This window comes from Cardiocondyla obscurior, linkage group LG06, assembly GCF_019399895.1.
Source record: "Cardiocondyla obscurior isolate alpha-2009 linkage group LG06, Cobs3.1, whole genome shotgun sequence".
Classification (NCBI taxonomy): domain Eukaryota; kingdom Metazoa; phylum Arthropoda; class Insecta; order Hymenoptera; family Formicidae; genus Cardiocondyla; species Cardiocondyla obscurior.
This window is the reverse complement of record NC_091869.1, coordinates 3930314-3945197: the sequence shown is the minus strand read 5'-3', so window position 1 is coordinate 3945197 and position 14884 is coordinate 3930314. Positions and strand designations below refer to the sequence as shown.

At 43.5% G+C, this 14884-nt stretch overlaps 1 protein-coding gene across 2 annotated transcripts in view; it reads right to left on the bottom strand.

The window, feature by feature from the left end:
- The window catches only part of LOC139103323 (uncharacterized), a 32967-nt gene extending 18589 nt beyond the window's left edge, over positions 1-14378 (bottom strand). The window contains exon 1 of one of the 2 annotated variants that reach the window (XM_070657872.1): positions 13543-14378. In XM_070657872.1, coding sequence (XP_070513973.1) covers positions 13543-13574 — 32 coding nt within the window. In that variant the 5' untranslated portion in view covers positions 13575-14378. Of the gene's footprint in view, positions 1-12903; positions 13486-13542 lie in introns of those variants that run through there. The other variant, XM_070657870.1, reaches the window with a different exon arrangement.
- Positions 14379-14884: the final 506 nt, after the last annotated feature.

Here is a 14884-nt window from a genome sequence, read left to right as displayed (position 1 = left end):
CGCTACACTTCGCTTAACTCTTATCATCTTCGACGTGATAAGGCTCCGGAGGAGCTCGCGTTTCTGTTCACGCCGCTTTTACCATTTTTAAATAAAATGTCAAAGTATAACTACAATAAATTGACTAGACGCAATAAATAAGATTAGAAGTCGTATCTCATTTATTTATGAGAGAGAAAGAGAGGCGAGAAAAAGTCTGCGACACAGATGTCTAGAGCGGAAGTACCTTGCGAGGAACACGTGCAAGGCTACCGATAAACCGTAAATGGAGGGGTGGTCCGAGGTTTTAATGTGCGGAGAGAATGGTTATTGTTTTGCGCTAACGAACGGAATTTACTTCGCCATTATACCGCTAGGCAGTAGGTACCCGTTGTCGTCGTTGTGCGTAAAATAAATTTAGCGCGCCGTACATTTTGCCGCGGATGCTGCGCGTGTGTCCAGAAGATGATCAATGCTTTGAAAATGGAACTTCCGTCATCGCGAAATCTTTCGTGATCGTCGGGTTAATTGGAAATAATTAGCTACTGCGACGAAGAGGTAACGACCAACGAATGTTTTTATATGGAAATTTTTATTAACTTTTGCTCTTGCGCGCCCTGCAATTTGGCGCACGCTCTATATTAATTACTTTATTAGCCACGCTTATTAAGCATTGTATCACACGAGCGCACGTGTGCCTGCGTGTACGATCTTATTAACTATAGTTCATTCATTACCTATAGTTATATTCATTCTGGGACACTGATAGACACCCAGCGGACAACGTGTAGCAACAAGAGCGTGCTGCGTTATTTCGGGATGAGGACATGGAACATTAATTTATTCTAGCAATAAATATAACCATGATTTACGTCATAATTATAAGAACGCTTATTTAACTTATGAAATGTTTAAAAAATGTACGAAATAAACTTTCGTAAATGTGAATAAATTAATTTCGCGTGTGTTTAAATTATACGTTCTTCGCAGGTTTACAATTTATTGTATTAATTAAAAAAAAAAAAAAAAGAAAAAGAAAAAAGTAGTTATAATCATGAGCCGTCAAAGCGAGAATTTCTGGATTTCCGCCAAAATCATGGAGTGTTAGGAGCTGTCTACTCGGAATCGCAACAACTCACGAGATAAATGCCATTCCATTATGCCGCCAGCTCATCAGCCTTGAAGAGCCACATCAAGTACAATAGAGAAAACAAAAGGAATAAATATCAATTTCCTCGTTTCTAGTCGAAGGTCTGCCTCGATTAGAATATTCATTGCCGGTGCCGTATAATTGCAGCGGTTTTACTTTGATATTAAACTTTGATATTAAATAACGTTTAATTTTTCACCGGCAAAAAGTTTCAGCCTTTGATATTTATAACTTGTGTTATTTGTTAGGGAATTAATACCGCAATTTTCATAAAAATAAAAGAAATTTAACTTTTAGCTGCGTATAGAAAAAAAAAGGGAAGAAAATGTTCAATAAATTTTACAATGTATATATTCATATATGTATAATCGATTATAATTTGTAATTTTTAAAACGGCTGCGCGGAAAATAAGCATCTTGCGCAATCTCAGAGTGTAATCTTTCTTGGTCGATTAGGTTACGATTATTTGGACGTGACATATTTAAGAACAAGCATTACTTTTTACAAGCATGAGTTTTAATATTAACATATCTACATTAATATATTTTATTTTATGTTACAGTCACTGGCAGAATTCTTCAACTCCGTTGAAGCTCATGCAGATTGGTAAGTCGCATCATTTTTTTTTTCGTAGTTTATAATCAGATCTCTTGAACCGATAACAAGTCATCAATCTTACTTAATTATAATGACGCGCACAAATCGGGATTTTTCGAAAAATAGCGCACTCGAAGTGTGCATATGGTTTGTTCTAGCAAATATAACATTATATATAGTTATATATTTAATAAACATTATATATAGTTATATATTTAATAAAATATAATTACTTGAAGTTAGGAACTTTCGAGCGATAGTTTTATGACTTTTATGTAATTTTTCGAAGATGAAAATAAGATCACAGATATTACTCTTCATTAGGTAATTTTAACAGTATAATTATCCGGGCAATGTAAGTACGTTTGAAACAAGGAACTTCTCTGTACCTTAACGTCGCTCTCACGGCTTGGATGTAATTTTCAAAGGCGGGGGTAGAAAAACCACGGATACCGTGTTAACGACCGTTACTCGCTTGAAAATAGGCGCGTGGAAATTGCGCGAATAATGCACCGTCGCCGGAACGAGCACAGGTGTGGCTCGCTCGGGTGGTAAAAAGCACGTCATGTCGGTTCGTCCGGCAAAATCTCGTCGAAAAAAAAAATATATATATATAAAAAAGCGGCGGGAATTATCGAGGCGACGCGTGAGTTGCTTTTCCGATCCGGTGTCGCGAGGGAAAAAGAATGAAACGACGATCCGAGTGTACCAGCGATGCACCTCGCTAGATAGTACGAAAAACCGAGACGGAAGAGCGTACGAGAGATGCTATTTCGGAATCGTTGGAATCGTTAAAGGAACGATGAGCATGGCCTCGATCGCGACCGTCTGGCCCGTTCGCCAGCTGATCGTCCGTTAGCAAAGGCAGTGCGAATAAACGTGGAGTACTCGCCGGATTAGAAAGTACGGATCTCATCCGACGAAATGGCTCGCTAAATCTAATAGCCTCCAATCTCTCTTTCTCTCTCTCTCTTCATCACCAGTATCGTTATCTCATCGGTTCTCCTGAATCCGCGATTTATCCCAAAGACATCGTGATTAATCCCGGCCGTTTGAGATATTCCCCGTTGCTTCGTTGCGACCGATTCCCATTAATTCAATTCCGTTTCGCGCATATCTTCTTTTTCATACTCAACACGACATTCCTACGGTAAAATAAAACGCAATGGTAGCTAAAAGGCGGCCGCATCTGCAAAGGAATTACAGGTGCTGCGAGGTACGTTCATTTGTCGCGCGCAGAAGTCCGCCGATCTGAAAACCGCCCGTCGATCTTTCATCCGAGAAAATACTAAGACAGTAGCAACGTTAACGATTTAACGTGGTTAAATACGTAGTTCCTAGGAGCGGTATATACCACCGGCAAAAAAAATATTACATTATTGCGAGGGTGATAAATTATTTACCAAGCCTGGACTTTCTATAATCTAACCTATAGCAACCTACAGCAACGAAACGCAATATCTCGCGCACCTACGATCGCAAGAAATTAAAGTTCCTCGAGTTCGATCTTCGCCCGGGGATCCACGGAAAGTGTATCCCACAGGCATGCTCTTTGCGCGCGATACTGCTCACTTTCTCTCGACCTGATTGTCGCGCTAGTTCGCTACCGCGTTTTTTTTTATTCGCGGCAGTAGCTTCGTGGTTGGCCGATCCTGTGCACGCCCGATCGGCTCCTTTATCGTCACGCCGAAGGCAGCCGGCACCAGCCGTGGTGCAATGACCGGTTAAGTGATTCGACTAACGTATTCTAAGTGCCAGTTCAAAGCGAAGCGCTCGTCTTGCCTCCTCCTTTCTTCCTCTTTGGTCCTGCCGATCAAGTGTTCCTTTTTTTTTTTTTTTTTTTTTTTTTTCCTTCCTTCTCTCTCTTTCTCGGCGTCCTTGCTCCTCGGAATTTTCACAGGTTCCTCGTGATACACCGATCGCTACCGTTGACCCCTCTTCAATCTCATTCGAGGCGCCGTCGCCGATTCAGATGTAAATTACTACGGTGCCGTCGTTAAAAAAGATTGTTATGCGAATCTGTTGTTTGGCTCTGGAGGACATGTCGCCAGTCGAAAGGGGCTGGGATGATCGCTAAATTACCGTAGATAAAAAACGTGAGGAATGGAGCTTGAGTGGCGAATCGACCCGGCGCCTTTTAATCCGTCCTACCGCGGCGGTAACACCTCGTCACTTCGACGTGTAAGTTACACGTTCGATTATTCGCGTTGCGAGTTAATAAATCTTCCATTCACGTTCGAGCGAGCAGTAAACCGCTCGCCGGGATCAAGGGTACGACACTCTGGTGTCTACCGCAGCATCGATGCCCTCGTCAGCGGCATCGTCTTTCTCTCGTATGCGCGGTACTCGGGTAATGACGATGATTAATCACTTCGGCGTGCCGATCGAGCGCTCGCTAGAACCCGTAGGAGACAGTCGTCACGTTTTATTCCATCGACGAGCACATCATCAGTTTCTTCATCTATTCGCGTTCACAGCCACATCCTGGTTACGATAATGCGTTTTATTAAATCCCACGAGGCAAATTTTCAAACTTTAAAATCGCAGACAAAACGATTCACAATCGATTCGGGATGTTGCCATTTATCATTAGATCCTTGATCACGCCTCGAAACTCAATAAAGCAGTCTTGTTGAACAATCTGGAACGTTGTTCTATTTTAAATTCTAAAATCAGACCGTCAGAATAAAACTGTCACGATATCCTAGGAGATCGGTTTACCCCAGCGTTATCGTCGACGTTGCGGGGCTCTTGCTCTCGCGCAGCCTGATTTAGCGATCCCTTAAAATAATCTACAGCAGCATTGTTCTATTTTCAATTCCGCAGTCCGCGCGTTCTGAGATAAAACTGATACACCGCGGGCCGTTGAGCTTGCACTCCCTCGAGCTTCGTGATTCGTGTTCACCGGGGCAATTTTGTCGCGAGGTGCCTTAGCGCTGCCAAACGATCCGGGATTCGGGAAAGCCGCGCGCTTTTGATGGAACCAAGCTGCACTTCTCGCACTTAGACCGGCGACGGCTTTTTGTCTTTCGAGTCTATCCCACGAGCGTCGCGACGCCCCAACTGGAAGCCGGCCACTTCTGCGCTTCGGTTTATATTTAAACGGCAGAGCGCTGCCGGCCACGTCGACGTCGACGTCGACGTCGACGTCGACGCATCGTCTTTCCCAATGCGTCGGCCAGACGTCGAGAAGAGAAAGACAAAGAGTAGCGGAGGAGGAAATGGAGCGCGCGTTGGAGAACGGAACGCGAAATACCAGGCTGAAGGAGAAAAAAAAATCACCGGCGAACTCCCCCGAAATGCGTGATATATTGGCGCTCGTGAAATATCGAAGTGACGTTTAAAAGAGAAATATTATTCTGAAAGGAGGAGCCTGTGAGTTTCAAGAATTCGTATACGTGAGCCACGTTGAACAGACGAGCGTGGATGAAAGACGAGACAGTTTGCGCAATAATTCTCGAATGAGATGTCGCGCTTATTATTTTGGGACAATTTATTTTGCATTTACGCCACGGGCAAATAATTTCTTTTTTCTTTCTTTTCTTTTAATCCAAAATTCGGAGCTCCGACTTGAATAATTGTATTTCTTCTCGTTGTCGTTTAGGTGATTTTTTTCGTAGTTCTATTACACTCGTGGCGTTTTAGCACGAGATACTGTTTCACACGTATAATATGCAAACGATGCGACGCAAGTCGTTGGAGAATTCGTGCTAATAAAAGAACGTATAAATATCGATACGACGGAATCGCGGACCTCCCACGTCGGAGCATATTTACCAGGCACTTTAAACGGCAGCCAGAGGAGCTTGCACATGGTGAACGAACGGTTAAACGTTTACAGCTCAAAGAAAGCGAGATAGCACAGAACTGTCTTTACAATCGACGAAGCGCATAAACATTAATTATTATCGCAATTAATCGTTAAATTATTAAAATACAAATCCACGACTAAAGGCGGCTAACGATATTACTCTCTTTAATTTTAAATATTAAATTAAATAAAGTTTTCATGCATATTTGTAATAAAAAAAAAAAATTTAGAATTAGTCAGATAATTAAATTGCAAAATGGAATCAATCAAGAACTCGTGGCCAAAGTTAAATGTTACAATTCTGAGATAATCTCCGTGCCTCGAACACTTCAGTAGACAATTAAACTTCCTGCAGAATGCTCGGTTCTGCGACATATATGAACACTCGCGTGTAATAATCAGTTTCGCAAATATAGGCTACGTACACCGAATTCAATCAACGCTTGCATATGAATTAGCCCTTAACGCCGGGCAGTTCGCGTTGGACTTTGATCGATAAATATAACAGGAGCGACCGGCGTATCCACCTATGCTCGGTGCGCTTTCATCTCGTCGCGCTGGCGATGCGCTCTCTCGCCGAGGGAAGGAAATCCCGAAAGACGCATTTCGAAGCATTTCGGAATGCTCGGCTTTCCAGGGTACGCCGTTCGCGATCCCCGCGGGAGAAACCGTATTCTCCTTTTTTCTTCCTTTTCTCTACCCACGTCTGCCCACGCGCCCGAACTACCTACCGCCCGCGAAAGAGATAAAAAGACGGGGAAGACGAAGGTGCAGCCGGCGATCTAGGCTGAACGGAGCGAAAGAACGCAGTAAAAGCGGAGGTAACCGAATGCGAGGTCGAGCAAGGAGAGGAAGCGTGATATATGGAGAAGAGTGCGGGCGTTCGCGTTCGTGTCTGCGCGAGAGAGACCACGTATAGCCGATATCGGGATGTAGGGTTTCGGGGTACGCCCAAAGGGTCATCACCCTTTCTTGGCGAACCCTCCTCCTCTTCCTCGCTTATGTACATGCCGCGCTTCCACCGTCGTCCCTCTCCCGTCCGCGCTCCTATCTCTGGTTTCGCTGGACGATCCCCGTCCCGTCTTCCTCATCCTTTAACGGTGCACCCCTGCGACGCGCGCTTTTACTCCCTGGCGCGTTTCCAGAGACAAAGAAATACGATTCGCCCCGCGAGAAAATGGCGTAATTATATACGAGGGCGGGTAGAAGGAGAACGTAAATCACAACGGGGGAGCAACGGGGCGTGCGAGGCTCGGATGAGGAGTACGTCGAAAACGCGATTCGGAAAGGGGTCTCGAGAACTTCGCATACCCTCCGCGGCACCGGGAGACCGCGCAAAACTTCGAGGACGCTAACCAACGGCCGTTCGTTTCCCCTTTCGCGACGACGATATTATTTTTTTTCTCTCCTTTTCGTTTTGTCACCCGCGCGCCACGGAGAAACAGGAAACGAGGGAGCGAGGAACGAATTTCTGATTTATTGGGGTTGTATATCGGTCTCGAGTCTCGCCGAGGGAACTTCCAACCTTCAGTCATCCCGCTTTCGTAATCGTAGGAGAGTGCTGCTGCGTCACGGGCGACTATCTGCGGTGCGCCGAGGTTCAATATCCTCCTCGTTACGACGGCGTCACTTCAGAAGGGAGCCGCTCGCGTGACTCGCTTCTTGATAACGTGACTGACAACCGATGGAGATCCGAGACCCGCGGATCATACTGTGATGATATAGGCGCAATGAGCTCGGCATGATGTCGCCGTCTTTCATAAGATTCGCGACACGGCGCCGCATAAATTTTAATATTTACTATACTTATGCAACGAAAAAATAAGGGTAAAAATCAGTATTTGATATTAAAATAGAAAAAGAAATTTTATATAACGTAACAGTTTTAAATGTGACGATTAAAAATAAAAGTGTATGAATCTAATTTAGTTTCGAATATTGAAAGTTGAAAGAAGAAGACGGTAGGCTAACCGACGCGAAAGAGTTCCTTGGTCAGAAAGAAAGCTGCTAAAGCGACTAGAGAGAAAACGCGACCGAACGCGAGATTATTATAACTATCGTCCGTTTCAAAACGCGATATATTTTTTACAGAATCGAAATGAGGCTAGGGATGCAAATTACAATGCAATCTCGGTGCGTCGAACGGGGATCTTTAGCGTTGATGAAGCTCCCGCTAATAATTGCTTCTTTGCGGTTGGCGCAAGCGATAAAATTTGCCGCGGGATAAATGGCTTTTAATATTAATCTATGATCGCTAATAACGGTCCGCGCGCCGCGAGGCGTTAACGCAAAATTGCAAATCGCATCGCGGGCGACCTTATTTATTGTTATAAATCCGCGTCTTGCAAATTGGCTACTCGAACTGTGTAATTATGAATTTGCGTAACGGAAGTATTAGTATGCGCAGCCCTCGGACGGCGCCAAACGTCGTCATTTGCGGAAATTGATAATTGTAAAATATCGTTGGAATACGTCATTAACAAACTGAGTTATTTCGAGAAATTGTGAATACATTTCACGCAAGCTGGATATTTTAATTGAAATACGTACTGTTTTATTTTTATTTTATTTTTTTTAATTCACCGTCGCGATTTATGTTTGTTACGAAAATACTGCGAAGAAACTTATAAGGAAATATTTGTTAATTTTCTCTCGATTTTCTAATTTGTTCAAGTATTCCACGTTTAGTTCTCCGCAAACGATATTCATAATTAACACGCAACAACTTAATTAGACGTGCATTTCTTTGACTTCCGCGGGAGAGGGGGAGATTTTTTTTCTTTCTTCTATGGGAAAGCGAAAAAGAGCTGCTCAGATCGTAATGAAAGTTCCAACTTGTTCCATTTCCACGCGACTGAGAGGCTACAGATCGCTATAATTAACGAGATGGCAAAATTTCCTTCATATTTTCAAAGCAGAAGCCCAGAGTTTGCAGATTCGATGCTGGAGACAGCGGAGAGAGAGAGGGAGAGAAAAAAAAAAAATTATGCGCCGCAAGTACCCGCGGACTCCCACATCTCGTAATTAGCGAGCGGCATTCTCAATTATTCTAATGAGCGTAATAACATCAAGAGACCGCGCTGAGAATTCCAGAATATAATCGACCACGAATACTACAGCGTCGCGTCGACGCGGCCTTCTCGTCTCCTCTTTTTTTCTTCTCTCCTTTACCACCGTCGTGAAATCTTTTGAAACACCGGAACCCTTTCATGACAATTTCCTTTTGCCGCGAAAACGCGATGTGTCGCCGCCCGCTTTGTAAAATGCTTCCAAAAAAGAAAAAAAAAATATTCAATCACTTTACTTGCAGTTTTTAAATCAAAGCTAGCGCAATGCAAATAATTAATTATTCGCATGCAGATATCTTCAATTTGGTCGATTAAGGAACCGTCGTAGCAATTAAAATTTTTTTTTTTTACAAGATTTAAAAAAAATTTCCTAAAACCTGAGTAATTCTATGACAAAATAATTGTTCTACAGTACATAAAATTTTAGAGCACGTAAATGTGACTGGATATTTTTTTTTATGTATCCGCTCGACGTCAAAAAGTCAACGCACGGATGCAGCGCGCGCGATAATAATGCGGTCGTTATTCCTGATATGCAAAATAGAAATAAATGCTGAATGCGGGTTATGAGATTAACGACGTTCGGTGAGCGGAGTTTACGCGCAAAAATTATAAATTATGCATGATAACGCGGTTTCGTTTAACGACATAATAGTCCCGGCTATCTCGCATGTCGCACGTTTATCCTCGTGCATTTATAAAACTTTTATAATTATCATTATATTAATTGCTTATAAATTAATGCTCCTAAAATACCAATTAATAACTAAATAAAACTAAAGTCACTTGAGAGAAAAAAAAACGGACGGAGTAGACTACGGCAAAGAACTATCACGATACACTAAGGCGTTCGTAGAGTTCGGCTTTAATCACGGATTATATGAGCGAAGATCACGTTCGCGCAACTTTGTCCCATGTTAAGGAATTTCACGCAGTCCACCGTAAATATACGTCTCCCCTCACATTATGTTGCTCTCTCGAACTCGACGAGAAGTGCACGACCGAAGGGAGAGCTAAACAAGCACCCGCAACCCTTCACGCGACGGTCGAGTAGACGTCGAGGGTGTCGTGACGGAGTTGTATGAGGGCGAGAAAGGTTAACGCGATCTCCTGTGCGAGGGTGTACAGACTATTGATTAACTCCGATGGTAGAAGTCTTTTAGTCCCCCCGTCCCCCAAGTGTACGTCCGAGAAAGAGGCATGCACATGTGTATTACACGCGCGACATTGTACAATAATATATTAAAATATATTTAAAAATTACTAGTTAAAAAAAATTAATGAAAGCTTAATAAAAGCCAGAGAGGATAAAGCCTACTTTTAAACGGAAAATATTAAATTGACAGTAAAACGAGCAATAAGTTCGTGTTGGAAATTGATATTTATGGTACCGCTAACTTTTAATAAAAATGAAGATGTTTTTATGCAAAAACTGACGAGACGCTCTACACGAGTATATGTAACATACATCAACGACGGAGTGCCACCCTTCTGTTGCCAACCGTGCATCGATCCAACGAGCGACCAAGTTTCCTCTTAATATACCAAGAACCACGTTTCTCTTTCTCTCCCGGCGTGCTCGTTCCTTTTCGCCGGTGGCTTCCTTTCCAAAAATATTCGTGAAAATGCACGGCACGGAAAGAACACGGGAATATGAAAACAAACGCGCAAAGAGATCAGCTATTGTTACCAGGCATAAGCGCATTCGATATCGAATGCTATTTCTATGCCGATCGAGACGCGATCGTTCAGAAAAATAAGATAAAAAACTAGGTTTTAGACTCTTTGAAGAGCGACAGTTTCAGGTCCAAAATCCCTTCAAAGCCTTCGTTTCAGCGTAGCTTTCAGTGTCATTAAACTCTTCAAAAAGCAATTTTGAGCGAAACCATTTACAGGGATTGTAGGATATTCCTCGAGCAAGTTATCCTTAATCAGAGATGCTCGTAAAAATCTAGTTTGCTTCGCGACGTATTTGAAGAAAAAAAAATAAAATAAAATAATTTAGTTCTAACAGAGAGAAATATTGTTTCGACGAAAATTTTACAATGACGTTAATTACAACAATAAAAACTTTCTATAAATTATACATTTCATCGTTTGATCGAAATAGAAAATTATAATTTGTTATTTATTAACGTAGCTAGCGTACATTTAGATAATTTTCTCCCCGAGAAGTTTCATTGCCAAGAAATTTGCTTGCTAAAAGTTAATTACTGAAATCGATTTTGGGTGACCCGATAAAACTATTATTCAAACGTATTCGAGGCGTCCTAGATGTACTCGAAGAAAACGCGCTTTTAAATTTTCCAGAAAGTCGCCACAAAATGCACAGAAATATACTGATACATAATGGAATATGCACTAAAGGAAATGTATACATAGCGGTTATATGGCGCCACGAAATAGCGGAGACACATTTAGCAAACCGAGTGCACTTTTTACGAAGCACTTCCCGTATTTCGCTCGAGAGTCCTCCATGAGAATGTTTTACGCGCAAAAGTATACAGAATAATATATCACAATACTACGCACGTTTGATATCAAATCAATTAGATTTATTTAATATAACATCACTCATATTTAATCGCAATTATCTGACTTTTCTTTGAATTTAACAAAATCAAAATTGGCGGTATTATTTTCATTAATTTTTATCCTTCGTTCCCGTTTGAGTACGTCTCGGCATTTTCAAGAAACAGAAAGACCGGGGTTTTCTTCGATTAACCGCGTAAAGGACTGGAACGAGTACCGCGAACGAATCCTCATTTACTCGTTGCCGACGTGACGTTTACCTTGTGCCAGAACCGCTTGTGGAATTGACACGTTTCTCCATTTCGTTCCAATTTATTCTCAAGTGCAACGGCGACGGTCGTGAGTCACGACGGGAAAGAGAAAGAGATCCGGGACGGCCGTTTACGTACATCGTCGGCGACGGACACGCGCGTCCGTGCGTGAGCGCTGCTGGATAACGCCGTAAACAAAACGTGCCTCTTAGCGAGAGAGCCCGACGAGTGCAACGACCTGCACCTTTGTGACGTAGCTTTCGGATCAGCTGACGGCGCGAGGACGCGCCGCTTGCTTATCGCCCGCGCGTCTGTCCGATCTGCGACGCCAGTTGTCGCTTCTAAAGCTTAAGTCTGGCGGTCTTAAAGCCTGTCTTGCAGTGGCACAAAGAGCAAAATCACCGAAAAAAATTTATTACTCGCAGATAAACGCGAAAAGGATAATCGAACACGATCGTTTAATTCTTATGATTTACAGTTTACATCTCACTCTTCATGTTATTGCATTTTACTTGTCGATTGAAATTAATTAATTTTGTTGAATTTATTGAAGTGGAATATGTCGCCAGCTGTTGAATTATCTGTATCTCGTTTGTTTCAAGTATCGGTTTTGTTTTGCTTATACCACGCGCCCGATAATGTATTGCTGTATCGGAGAGCTGTATCGCTCCCAAAACGGGTAGCGAGAGCAAATAAATAAGAAGACGAATATCTGCGGCGCCCGTTGTTTCCTCGGCGAGACCACTTGCGTCTCTCGCGGCTGCGTGTCGTAAAAATTCTTTAAATGTCGAGGTTAGGTTGCCGGGAAATGTGTGTCGAGGACTACCACATAAGGTTGCACGCGTGAGAGACCAACGGACTTTAGTCACCGCCGGTATATTAAAGCTTAGACTCTTTATCTTTGCGTCAAAACATTTTAAAAAGAAGACGGAAGAGACGACGTCTAATTAACATAACGTATAACTACATCTGCCTCTCGAAAATCCAGAGATCCTGCTGATAACAGTTTACACCGTATATGCGACGCGGGGAATAATTTTTCCGACTTATTTTTACCGAGTTTAAATAAAAAGGTTGAACGGTTTAGAAAATTTCTTTTGCAAAGCTCGGTGCCGACGTTTGCGAAAGAGTTAAACGTTTTTTTCGCGCGCAAGAGGCGTCTTGCACAACGAAAACGCGTCACCGCGCTCCAGTTTTCACGAGCGAATGCAAGATCGCCGATAATCGTGCCCGCAAATGTCGTAATATCTGCGTTGTGCGGAACGACGTTGGGTTAGGTTGCGTCCTCGGCGCATTTCGTGTTATAAGGCGCCGCTTTCACCCTCGCGCTTGCTCAACGGGGGAAGGGGGAGGTGTTTAAGAACAAAGAGTGGGGTCATTTTAATTAGGGAAGTTAGAAACCTTCTTCATTCTTATCACATTTTCCCTCCCTCCCACCCCGCGTGCCCTCGAACCCTTCTCGCTAACCGACCCTGCGCATCGATTCAACCGCGTTCGTGACATTGATCTCTTACCTTCGTCGACTCCGGATGTTGTCGAGGCGATCGTCCTCTCGTTTCCTCTGCCGGGATCCTCTCCCCCGAGGCAATTTCAATTTCTCCGGTGAAGCTCCGACTCCCACTGCGCCGTGGTCCAACCCAAACATGGAAATACCTTTCGTCGACACTTAGAGGGACGCGATGACACAATCTTCATTGGACAGAGAGAGAAAGAGAGAGAAAGAGAGGCATCCGAGAGAGACGTTCAGCGATGCGTCTGCTCGCCTCGTCAGCTGACGGTCGCATTCGATACTTCATTTCCCTTATCGCGACGGCGAACCTCCTTTCCTTTGTTTGCGACGCGCGGACGGAGGTACGGCGCACATAGCGCACACGTTATATGTATATGCGTACGCCGTATCTATAGAGACAGACCGCCGATCGAGCGAGCGGCCGAAGCGGAGCACCCGAAGCAAAGATCACTGAGTCGCGGATACGGAGTGAAGTTACATCGGCCGGGCACACGTGTGAAGTTACGCGGGCGAAAGTAAGAACCCCGCGAAGCGGGTGTCGCGGACTAAACGGACGATGGCGATGGCCCGGGTTGCACACCCCGCACGGTCGACGCTACCACTTGCGGCACTCGCCGTCTCGCGAGCGGCCGCGGATACTCACATGACCAGACGTGAGACGATCGACGAGATCATATTAGCGTGGGTGCCTGTGGCACGAGCGAGACGCGCGCGAACGGATAGAAACGAGCGACTAAAAGCGGACGGCCGTCTGTAGCACCGCCGCTTACAGATCGGCCATGTTGAACTGGCAGCTGGCGAGCCGCCGCTGCGCGCGTGACGTCACTTAGTGTTTTCGCCACATGATCGCCGCGTTCGAGGCTCGAAGCCGCGACCGACGCGCTCCCGTCCGGGCGACTCCGCTTCTACACCTCGGGTTGTTCCTTGGACGGAAAAAAATGCCTCATTTTCATGGGAGGTGCATGAATAAAATAAATCGGTGCTTTTGACGAATGACATTTTTTATTTTACCAAAAGGTTTAAAAAAAAAAAAAATACAAGATTTATTGAAGAAATAAAAGTTGTCTTCGAATTAATTAATTAAACAGTTATCGATTATTATATGTCATTATTATGTTTTGCAAGATTTGCAATTCTTATAAAGAAATTAAAGGTGGTATTTGCCTTCTATATAAGTTTAAATTTAATGTCAAGCACGTCTTGACAATATCTCAGAGTTATACAGTTTGTTTTAGAAAAATGAATGTTACGTCGAATTAATTAAAATGAAAAGTTGCTGCGTTAAGGTTTCGTAGCTACGCGTGATATATCGCTACGTGAATAATTGAGGTGTTTTGCGCTACGCGATAATTCACGTTCCACTGGAACTCTTCTCAAACATTTCACCTGCTCCAAAAATTGCGACCGTAAAACGTCTTCCGGCTTACCACCGACCGCGGTAAACACACAAATTCTCGGCCACCAAGGAAAGGCAGAAAAAGAAAACTAAAAAGTAGGTTAAGAAGAAAAAGAAAAAGAACAGGAAATTCCCATCAGCGGAGCTCTTTCTGGTACGCCATGAGCGAACAAACAAACACAATTTCTGTGATAAAAGAAAAAAAAAAAAAAAGATGTTAAAGTATTGTCAGAGTAAATAAATATGATTTTTCATCCTATGAATTAAAATCTTTAGACGACGTATCGTGCATTCGACGATTCGATAATTACTTTCGAGAAATATAAAACATATATCTTGTCAAGTTTCCCTGAGCGAATAAAAATGGTACGTTCTTTTTCTTTCCAGGTGCAGGAAATTTATCTTCCAATGTGCGGCCAAGTAATACTGAAATTCGTCGCCTCGAAGTGAAAAACAGAAACACGTGTTTTTACGGGAAGCGTTTCTCCCGTCTGTCGCGGCGGAGAAGAGGAAGGTGGCGGGGAAAGGGACAAGGAACAGCGGGGCTTACGCATGTGTGCACGGTGCGGAACGTGGACACGCGTGACGC